This window comes from Saccopteryx bilineata, chromosome 5 (genome assembly GCF_036850765.1).
Source record: "Saccopteryx bilineata isolate mSacBil1 chromosome 5, mSacBil1_pri_phased_curated, whole genome shotgun sequence".
Lineage (NCBI taxonomy): Eukaryota > Metazoa > Chordata > Mammalia > Chiroptera > Emballonuridae > Saccopteryx > Saccopteryx bilineata.
Window position 1 is genome coordinate 137,289,291 of NC_089494.1, and position 10,951 is coordinate 137,300,241.

The 10,951-nt window shown below is 41.0% G+C and overlaps 1 protein-coding gene, 1 non-coding gene and 1 pseudogene across 3 annotated transcripts in view; all 3 read right to left on the reverse strand.

Moving 5' to 3' along the window:
* Positions 1–4,644, reverse strand: part of RAB18 (RAB18, member RAS oncogene family) — a 54,060-nt gene extending 49,416 nt beyond the window's left edge. Inside the window, exon 1 of one of the 2 annotated variants that reach the window (XM_066279243.1) lies at positions 4,432–4,644. In XM_066279243.1, the coding sequence (XP_066135340.1) occupies positions 4,432–4,499 (68 nt within the window). In that variant the 5' untranslated portion in view covers positions 4,500–4,644. The remainder of the gene's footprint in view (positions 1–4,431) is intronic. The other variant, XM_066279241.1, reaches the window with a different exon arrangement.
* Positions 4,645–8,103: 3,459 nt separating this feature from the next.
* On the reverse strand, positions 8,104–8,179 carry TRNAT-AGU (transfer RNA threonine (anticodon AGU)). The gene has a single exon. It is a non-coding gene; the product is annotated as a tRNA-Thr (tRNA).
* A 914-nt stretch (positions 8,180–9,093) lies between these two features.
* Positions 9,094–10,451, reverse strand: LOC136337867 (small ribosomal subunit protein mS23 pseudogene; annotated as a pseudogene).
* Positions 10,452–10,951: the final 500 nt, after the last annotated feature.

Sequence of the window (10,951 nt, forward strand, 5' to 3'; positions counted from 1 at the left end):
AAAAATAAAATCTAAGCTTTTATTAAAACCCTAGATTTATAAAGTTAATCAATCTTCCCTCACATTATCTCTAAGGTAGAACAAGATTGTTCTATTGACCTGTTTGCATGAATAAAATCATGAATAGAATCAAGGAAATATGTATCAGATGTCTGAGCTGTAGAAAAATATTTCTATAAATTGTAATTATTGCTGTCAGAGATTTTCCCCTCCAGAGTGGGCTTGTAAGAATGTCCAAACCTAGTCTCACTGATTGTATTTAAAAGATTACCATAAAACCAGCACCACCAAAGCAAAAACAGGAGTCAAATTGCAAATTCTTATACGTAACATTGAACCCACTTGCCTGTAACTATTTTTACTTACTTTCAACATGAGTTAGGCAACAGCAGTAATTAAAATCCTAAAAGACTACTTACAAAAATTTTCTTCTCTATAACATTAAAATTTAAATTAATAAAAGCATGTATGTAGCTGTACCTGGTCACCATAAAAAATTTCATTACAAAAACGTAAATTAATATAACCTTACAGAGCAGTAACGGTAGTATTACCTAAATCAGTGTTTTTCAACCACTGTGCCGTGAGACATGGTCAGGTGTACCGTGGGGAAATTAAACATGGGTCCCCAAACTACAGCCCGTGTGCCAGATACGGCCCGCGGAGGCTATTTATCCAGCCTGCTGCCAGCCGCCTCCATCTGAACATAAACATTCCCCTCACAATCCCTCCAGCTATCAGCTATCAGCGACAGGAAGAGTGGAGGCACAGGGAACGCTCACTGACCAATCACCTTCTAGGATTCATCCCGACCACTAGCAATGAACCAATAGTAGGCCGCCTCTCATCCACACCCAGGAAGGTCCCCGCTCGGGCTGCCACGCACTTGTCATTATGTGGCCACAGCGAGTAGTTGAAGCTGCTCCTCCTCCCCATGGTCCCGATTTCTAATCCTGGTCAGGACTGGAGGTAAATGTTGCCACCACTAGATGAAGACTCACCCTCAGCTGGTTATGTCTATCCTGATGGTGTATACAGATATTTGACATTTTTCTTTTTAAAAGAGGCCCCCGCAGAGGGTGATATACAATGCATCACAATGTTATCTAACTTTAAAGCTAAAGTTTGCTGATCTTCCTTTGGACAGTTTTTGGTTATCTGTTGCCAAGGAGTTCCCCATTCTGGCCAACAAAGCTATTTTGACATTGCTCCCGTTTTCAACCACATATCTACGTGAGCTGAGCTTCTCAAGCTTGACTGAGATAAAAACTAAAAACAGAGAGAGACTGAGAACTGTTAAGGAAGAGTTTCGTGTGTGTCTTTCTACCATTCCTGCCAGGATATCCCTTTTGTGTTCATCGAAACAGGCCCAGGTTTCACACTGAGTATAAATACATTTAGAAACTATATTATTACCTATATGTATAATATGTACTGTGTTAGAGTGTCATTTTGTGTCATTTTGGTAGGTGGTGTGCCCCAGGATTTTGTAAATGTAAAAAATATGCCACGGCTCAAAAAAGGTTGAAAATCACTGTCCTAAATAATAACAGTATTGACTATTATTTACAGAACATACACAAAATGCCAGACATTGGGCCAAGGGTGCTAATCCTTACAACCTTGTCGTCCATGATACTTTGTCAGGAAACTGGTATGGTGTAAAACAAAAATTTTAATATAGGTTCTGAATAAAAGTCAGCAGATCTTAGCCAAGAATACATTGGTAGCTCAAAATATATCCAAAATGCTATACTTGCATTCCTCTATACAGAGAGTCCATTTCTCCACTAGATTCTGAAATGCATCTACAACCTGAAAATGATTAAGAACCACTGCTCTAAAGTATGTAGTTTAAGTTTTCATATTTTCAAAGTTAAAGGAGCAAAATACTCTTCATGCAGAGCTGGAAAGAGTAACTACCACCATTCCACTAAGAGGAGATCAAATTTATAATAAACAGTGTGATTATAACTAATCTGTATTTCTTTTTTTTTTTAATTCATTTTTAGAGAGACAGAGAGGGAGAAAGAGGAGAGAGAGACATAGAGAAGGGGGAAGGAGCTGGAAGCATCAACTCCAATATGTGCCCTGACCAGGCAAGCCCAGAGTTTCGAACCAGCGACCTCAGCATTTCCAGGTCGACGCTTTATCCACTGCGCCACCACAGGTCAGGCCTAATCTGTATTTCTTAATTTACAAATAAAATTAGCCAAAAAGGATGGGGATATAAGGTACACAGGAGGGACAGCAACTTAGATAATAATAGAAGATCTCTAGAATCCCTTCCAGTTTCTAAAACACTTTGCAACTTCTTTATTTCACCCTGGCTAATCACAGAATCATAGAATCTTACACATTTAACATTAAATAAAGTTTGAGAGATTTCTATTCCATCCTCATTTTCAAATGAAGAAATGAAAACCTCAAGTGTTCAAGTATGACAGGCAGGTCACACTAAGTGACAGCACTAGTTTTACAATCCTGATCTCCTGGCTGCTAACATACATGCTCATTACACTCCAAGAGTCTGAAATAAACTGGAAAAATAATCCACTATTTGAACTAGTTAAGATATCTTTTGTGTGCAATGATTTTTCAACAAGTGATATCTCACTTCCATTAACTCTAGATATGTAAAGAAATAGAAATGAACTATCAGTTAAAACTCTTTAAGACTACAGTCATGACATATGTTTTCGTACTAACTGGTCTTAAAAGCACAAGCTTCTATTTTAGTCGAGTCACTTATTCTCATCCAGAAAGACAAGTGTTTTCCATAGCATACTACATATACAATAACGTTTATCTAGCTAGAAAAACAAGCCAACTTTCTCCTTAAATGCCATCCTTTCTTGAAAAAGATAGTTAAAAGTGTTAAAAATTCTGCAGAGAGCAGTTGACAACTCACCACGAAGTACTGAGAAAAATTGGGGGGAGGACTAATTAGATCCAAATCAGTTTGTATGAGAGAAGGGAACCAAGGAAACCAAAAATTACACATAATAGATTTTATTCTAGAGGAAGAACCACAATTATGTAAACATTGCACGTACCTCCGGTTAAGCTTCCAGAAAATTTAAACATAGCTTAACTAATCATCCATCCAATATATTTAGAAGTGCCAACCAACCATGTATTGGGTTGAACCACATAATATAACATTCACCAATTACTGACTTCAAAATCAACTTAAATAAGGGTCACATCTCAAAAAAGAAAAAGAAAAGGAAAGAAAGGTTGCAAGGCTATCGAATTCCTATGAAGACAATGTTCAATATATTACGTAACTAACTTTTTAACACTCAAACATAATAGATGGTAATCATAAAAATTATTTTATTTAGTCCTCTGAGTCACACACAACACACAAACAAATCACACTATTTGACTAGCCCACAGTGTTTCATTAATTTATTCCTTGTTATGTACAAATATCCCTTACTCAAATATACACAGAGTACATTCAATAAGGAAAACTATGTGTTGTCATATTTCAAAAATACCGTATATAAAATTTCAAAGTAAGATTTCAAATCCTTAGGTATCTAAAAAAGTATGACTTGAAAGAGAAGTTAATCAGGAGGTATAGCTAAAATGTGAAACTGCTCACAGCTCCTGGAATTTGAATACTGTTTAAAGACAAAGGCACCCTAGAATATAACCAACTCATAATTAGATGGCAAGGATAACTTCACCCGGAGAACTTTGTTCTAAGACCTGATGAAATCACTACCCTCTTGTAACACCCACCCAGCTTCACATCTTACCTTATACCCAGCTCTAACAAGTGTCGATGTTATCCTCTCCCCCAAAAAGAAATGTCAGGAAAGAAAAGGCACAACAGTAATTTGTTCTTCTACCTCTGTATAGCGTGGCAGAATGAGAAGGAACAATGACCCTTTATTTTCAAAGGTGGTGCAGAGCGTAAGCTCTACCGTCTCAGACCAAAGGGAACTCTTTTAACAAAGTTCTTTCTCAGCTGACTCATTAAAAAAAAAAAAAAAAAAGCGACGACGAGGTGCACCGAAACATGCCAGGAATGTGACCCAAGGCGTCGCGAAACTTCCAGCTTAGAGCACTACATATCGAGACAAAGCCCGAAGTGGTCAAGTGACCACTCTTAACTCGCGAAGTGCCAGGCAGTGAAGCCCCAGGGGCCTGGCCGAGGCCCCGCTCCCGGAGAGACTCCGGCCTAAAGGCGCCGCCACGCCCTGCACAACGCCGGCTGAGAGCGGCCTCGGAACTGTTTCGTTATAGGTGCAACAGCAGGGGAGCGACCCAGAGAACCCAAGCCTGGCGGAGGACTGGGCGCGGGGTCGCGGGCGGAGGTCACCGCCACCAGTTACCTCCCGACGCGGCCCGGGAGACCGCAGCCACCCAGGCAGAGAGGAGCCAGCTGCCCCGTCACAGCCCGCAGACCCTCCTCACCTAGACTTGCCCACACCACTCTCGCCGATGATGAGGATCTTTAGGGTGGTCAGCACGTCCTCGTCCATCCTGACCCTTGTCGGCTCCGAGCCCAGCCGCCTGGGTCTGGCTCTCAACCCTTCACCCGAGAGGGCTGGCTGTGCATGCGCAATGCTCCGAGGCCGCCACCTTTTTACAGCGGGTGTTTAGTTGCTGAAGCCCTATTTCCGCCTTGAGGTACTCCTGCGTCTGCGCAGAACTAGGGTCCCAGCCGACCTGCCTCTCTTGCGCAAGCGCAGATGGGGGGGGGGAGCCGTGTGTGATTCCACCTCCTTCCCAGCACCCCCTTTGGTGGTGCGCTTGGCAAAGCGTTGAGTTGAGGGACTATAAAGCTTTATTTAAAAATTTAGCAGCTGCTTTACAGTACAAAAAATTTTGTGGTTAAAAGCAGATTATTTTACTGTGTGTGTTTTTTAACTCATCTGTTTTTTTAGCATGAAGGCAGATTATTTTAAATTTAGGTCCCAACTCCATCGTATTACCACTTAATATTACCTGGCCTTCTGAGCCTGTTTCTTATCTCACAGTCAACGCAATAATACCTCAGAATAGAATTGTTAAGAAGATTAAGTTAATTTGTGAAAGCACTTAGTAAACTCAAGTGCTATATAAAAGATGTGATTGGGTGTTATTCATCACGTGGCTTATCCTCTGTTAGATTGAAGAGTACTCTTCATCCTTCAGGTCGTCTTGAAAGGGAGATGTAAACTTCGGGTAGATCAGGTGCGTAAAACCTTTGGTGGTGCAACTTCAACTATTACTCGTCACAAGGACTGCTACACCACGACCGCAGGAATTATATGTACAGTATACAGTTTGTCTTCTTCACAAACCGCATACATATTAACGATTAAAATGGTAACATGACAGACGCTAAATAAAAATTAGTTCTTGGATTTTATCTTCTTATACTTGCAGCTATTGCTAGATATTTGAATAAAGGATACATATTAATAAAACAGGATAAATTAAGAAATTAAATTTTTTTTAATACCTGGAAAAGCTCTTTCACCAGAAGTCTAAATGGCTCCCTCACCACCTTCAGGTCTTGGCTCAAACAATACTTTCTTAATGAGGACATCCCTGTACATACTACAGAAATTTGCAAATCCTCTTTGCATTATTGGTCTGCATAGCACCACTCTTCCATATAATAGATTTTTGAAACTAGTTCAGGCAAGCTTCATGAAAGCAAGGATTTTTGTCTGTTTGGTTAGTTATGTAACCTCTGTGCCTAGAGTAGTTCCTGGCATATGTATAAGATGTGCTAAGTAAATATTTATTGAAGGAATTAATTAAATAAGTATTCTAGAGTCCATTCCTAACTTTGGAAGGTGATGTAATCCAAACAACCTCAACCTCTCATAAAATGGTTCTTGAAACCTCAATCAAGTCTGTCCAGGCTGTAGCATAATGACCATATTTCTGAGGTTCATGCTATTGTCATGCTCTTACACTCTAGGGCAATAATTATAAAACTATACTCCGCAGGTCCTCAGACTCCTGCTGAAACTATTTTCATAATTATCAAGATGTTATTTACTTTTTTCATGCTTGTTCTCTGAGGTTACAATGGAATTTTCCACAAATCATGACAGCAAAACAGATTGAAGGCAGAACCTAATATAAGAAACCAACTATTTTCTATTAAGTTAGCCCTTAAAGAGATTTGCAAAAATGTAAAATAGTACCACTTTTCTCACTAATACTTTGTATTAAAAAAACTATTTCATAAATTAACTAGTATTAGGTTTTTTAAATAAATTAATACATATGTTTAAGTTTTTCTGTTTTAAATTGAGTAAATATTAATACATATAGCTACGTAATCAGCTCTTTTGAGTCCTCAATAATTTGTAAGAGTATACAGTAATTTGTACAACCAAACACTATGAGATCTGTTACATGGTACTATTCACAATATTATAAAATAAAAATTTAAATTTAAACACCATGCCTGGATTTATTGATGCTGCATGGAAGGTCATTGACCTACTTCAGCAACACTATAATCTTAGATTTTTCCTTTACTCCTGGACTCTCAAAGTTACATTTCTGGTAGAGATTTCTGTCCTGAGGTTCAAGCTAACATACACAACTGCCAAGACATCTCCATGTGGGTATGCCCAGGTGGAGAATGCCAAGGGAAACATGTCTGACACTGAATTCATTATTTTTTCCCTCTAGACCAGGGGTCTCAAACTCAACTAAGCATGTGTGCCACAGAGCAAGATCACAGCCGTTCGGCGGGCCGCACTTAGGTCTACAAAAGGCAAATGTTACGCAACACTTTTCTTGAACTTCGTGGATTAGTCTGCGGGCCACACAAAATTGTTCGGCTGGCCGCATGCGGCCCGTGGGCCGCGAGTTTGAGACCCCTGCTCTAGACTGTTTTTTCCTCTTGATTTCATTGTTAAGAAATGATTAACACCCCCTTTAACATTCTTTATTTTTTTAGAAAATTAAATTTAACAGGATGACATTGATTAACAACAGTACATTGGTCTCAACGTCATTTGGACAGTCAATTATGTTGTATATCCATCACCCAAAGTCAAATCATTCTCGGTCAACTTATATTTGTCTCTCTTTATAACCTCCCGCAAACCCCCACTCCCCATGGTAACCACTGCACTCCTATCTATATCTGTGAGTCTCAATTTGGAATCCCACCGATGTGTGAAATCATACAGTTTTTAGCTTTTTCTGATTTACTTATTTCACTCACTGTAATGTTATCAAGGTCCATCCATGTTGTTGTATATGATCCTATGTCATCATTTCGTATGGCTAAATAGTATTCCATTGTATATACATACCACATCTTCTTTATCCAATCGTCTATCATAGGGCATGTTGGTTATTTCCATGTTTGGTCCCTGTGAATGATGCTGCGATGAACATGGGGCTGCATGTGTCTTTACGTACCAATGTTTTCGAGTTTTGGGGATATACATATCCAGTAGAGGATTGCTGGGTCATATGTTCTAGTCTTAATTTTTTTAGGAACCATCATACTTTCCACCATAGTAGTGTACTAATTTACATTCGCACCAACAATGAATGGGGGTTCCTTTTTCTCCACAGCCTCTCCAACACTTGTTATTACCTGTCTTGTTGATAATAGCTAATCTAACAGGGGTGAGGTGGTATCTCATTGTAGTTTTGATTTGCATTTCTCTGATAGCTAGTGAAGATGAGTATCTGTTCATATATCTGTTGGCCATTTGTATTTCTTCTTGGGAGAAGTGTCTGTTCATGTCCTATTCCCATTTATTTATTAGATAGTTTGTTTTGTGAGTTCTTTTTTTTTTTTTTTTTTTTTTTTTTTCTTTTCATTTTTCTGAAGCTGGAAACAGGGAGAAAAGACTCCCGCATGCGCCCGACCGGGATCCACCCGGCACGCCCACCAGGGGCGAAGCTCTGCCCACCAGGGGGCGATGCTCTGCCCATCCTGGGCGTCGCCATGTTGCGACCAGAGCCACTCTAGCGCCTGAGGGAGAGGCCACAGAGCCATCCCCAGCGCCCGGGCCATCTTTGCTCCTATGGAACCTTGGCTGCGGGAGGGGACGAGAGAGACAGAGAGGAAAGCGCGACGGAGGGGTGGAGAAGCAAATGGGCGCTTCTCCTGTGTGCCCTGGCCGGGAATCGAACCCGGGTCCTCCGCACACTAGGCCGACGCTCTACCGCTGAGCCAACCGGCCAGGGCTGTTTTGTGAGTTCTTTATGTATTTTGGATATTAACCCCTTATCTGAATGGTTGTTTGAAAATATCATCTCCCATTTAGTTGGCTGTCTGTTTTGTTGTCAGTTTCCTTTGCTACACAGAAGCTTCTTAGTTTGATATAATCCCATTCATTTATTTTTGCCTTTACTTTCCTTGCCTTGGGGTCAAATTCATAAAACGTTCTCGACGGCCAAGGTCCATGAGTTTAGTACCAATGTTTCCTTGTATGTAATGTATTGTTTCAGATCTTATGGTTAGGTCTTTGATCCATTTTGAAATAATTTTTGTGCAAGGGGACAAACTGTAGTAAAGTTTCATTCTTTCACATGTGGATTTCCAATTTTTCTAGCGGCATTTACTAAAGAGGCTTTCTTTTCTCCATTGTGTGTTGTTTCTGACTCCTTTGTCAAAGATGATTTGCTCCATATATATGTGTTTTTATTTCTGGTCTCTCAACTCTGTTCCATTGGTCTGTGTGTCCATTTTTCTGCCAATACCACGCTGTTTTGATTATCATGGCTCTGTAGTGTAATTTGAAGTCAGGTATTATAATGCCTCTGGCCTCTGTTTTGTTTGTTTCTTTCTCAGGATTACTTTAGCAATTCAGGGGTTTTTATAGTTCCATACAAACCTGGCAGTTTTTTGTCCCATTTCTTTAAAAAAATGTATATTGTATATTGCTTTGGGTAATACGGCTATTTTAACTATATTTATTCTTCCAATCCAAGAACATGTGATATTTTTCCATTTCATTGTGTCTTTTTTGATTTCCTTTAATAATGCTTTGTAGTTTTCAGTATATAGGTCCTTTACATTCTTTGTTATGTTTATTCATAGGTATTTTTGTTGTTGTTTCAACTGTAAAATTGATTATTTCTTTTTTTTTTTTTTCAGAGGGATATTTGATTTATTTGATAAAAGACGGGGAAATGAAGAAGGCAGGGCAGTTGGTTAGGACGTGTAAGCCGCTCTTGACACCAGGGAGGCAGGTGGACGCTGGGAAGAGTGTCATCTGAACTGGCTGCACCCCGCTTTGCAATGCAAGAGACGACATCCGGATCCCGCCTTCAGCCGGAGGTAACTACGCATTCATCCCCAGAGCTGCTCTGCACAGGCCTGTGCTAAGTGTCTCCAGCACAGGCGATCCATGAGATTAAAGTTATAGTTCTGGCCTTTGGCTATTTTCAACAACAGGTCCTCACTCTTACCGCAAGTCAGTTTGGCCTCTCAAGTTGAAGATCAATAGTTCTAGAGCAAGAGGTAAAAAGGTTACCTGCATACAGAAACCACAGACCAAGGACCATATTATATGTGCAAGTCAAAGGCTGACGGATCCAGAGAAAAGACACATACCAGAGAAGTCAAGCCTAGCCAGCCCACGTGTGAACGCCGAGATCCAAGCGCGCCTGCTCAGAACGAGTCCCATTCAAACAATACTCATAAAGGTTTCCCCGTGCTATTTACAATGGTAAAGTCAATTTACTCTATAAGCTGCTAGGGAATTCTTTATTTAATACTGTCCTAACATAAAAGTTCACATAACTGCTTCTTTCAAACCATGATACTGAGCTTCATGACAACCTTAAAATTGGACCTAAAAGAAGGCAAACATAATGCCTTAGAGACCCAGAAACATTTGCACAGCTCAACTGTTAAATACAGTTCAACATCCATCCGGCGAATACAGTGGGGACGTCAGTACACGGGGTGTACAAGTTCTTCAGGGAGGTCAGAGACCTTTCGACAGCTCCTCAGGGGCCCCCACGCGCTGGTCCTGTGGAACTTCCTTCTGGGGCTGGTTTTCTCCCAGGACAGTGTGCGGACTGCCGGCCACGGGCTCAGATTTCCGGGAAGCATGACTGCCACCCTGTTCAGTCCTTGCTCCTCCGACTCGTCTTAAAATGACGCCTTCTGCCAATAAAGCCTTTCCTGTTTCTGCAAATAGTTTCTCTTCGTCTGTCTCTCCGAGTTTTTGTAACTCCATGTACTTCTCCACGAACTGTTGACAGGTAGACTTGAAGTTCGTATTGAACAGATTAAACGCTTTCTGACCAGACCCATAGGCTGAATAAAATTTCGCTCTAATCTGATCCTCGGGGTAGAAGATGTCCTGGATGGGAGGTTTGGCTTTGCCATAACGCAAGCGGGGCCTTCGGAAGACTGGCTTCCGCAGCGGGGGAAAGGCGTTATAGATGTCAAACCAGAGGGGCTTCTCCTTCAAAACCCCGGCCCGCATGAGGTCCCGAGTCCGGGAGAAAATCAAAATTGATTATTTCTTTAGTTCATTTTCCAAAGGTTCATTTTTGGTGTATATGAAAGCAATAGACTTCTGTATATTAATTTTGTATCCTGTGACCTTACTGCAGGGGTCGGGAACCTATGGCTCGCGAGTCAGATGTGGCTTTTTTTTTTTTTTTTTTTTTTTTTTTACAGGGACAGAGAGAGAGTCAGATAGAGGGATAGATAGGGACAGACAGACAGGAACGGAGAGAGATGAGAAGCATCAATCATCAGTTTTTCGTTGCGACACCCTAGTTGTTCATTGATTGCTTTCTCATATGTGCCATGACCACAGGCCTTCAGCAGACTGAGTAACCCCCCCCCCCACTCAAGCCAGTGACCTTGGGTCCAAGCTGGTGAGCTTTGCTCAAACCAGATGAGCCCATGCTCAAGCTGGTGACCTTGGGGTCTCGAACCTGGGTCCTTCCGCATCCCAGTCCGACGCTCTATCCACTGCGCCACCACCTGGTCAGG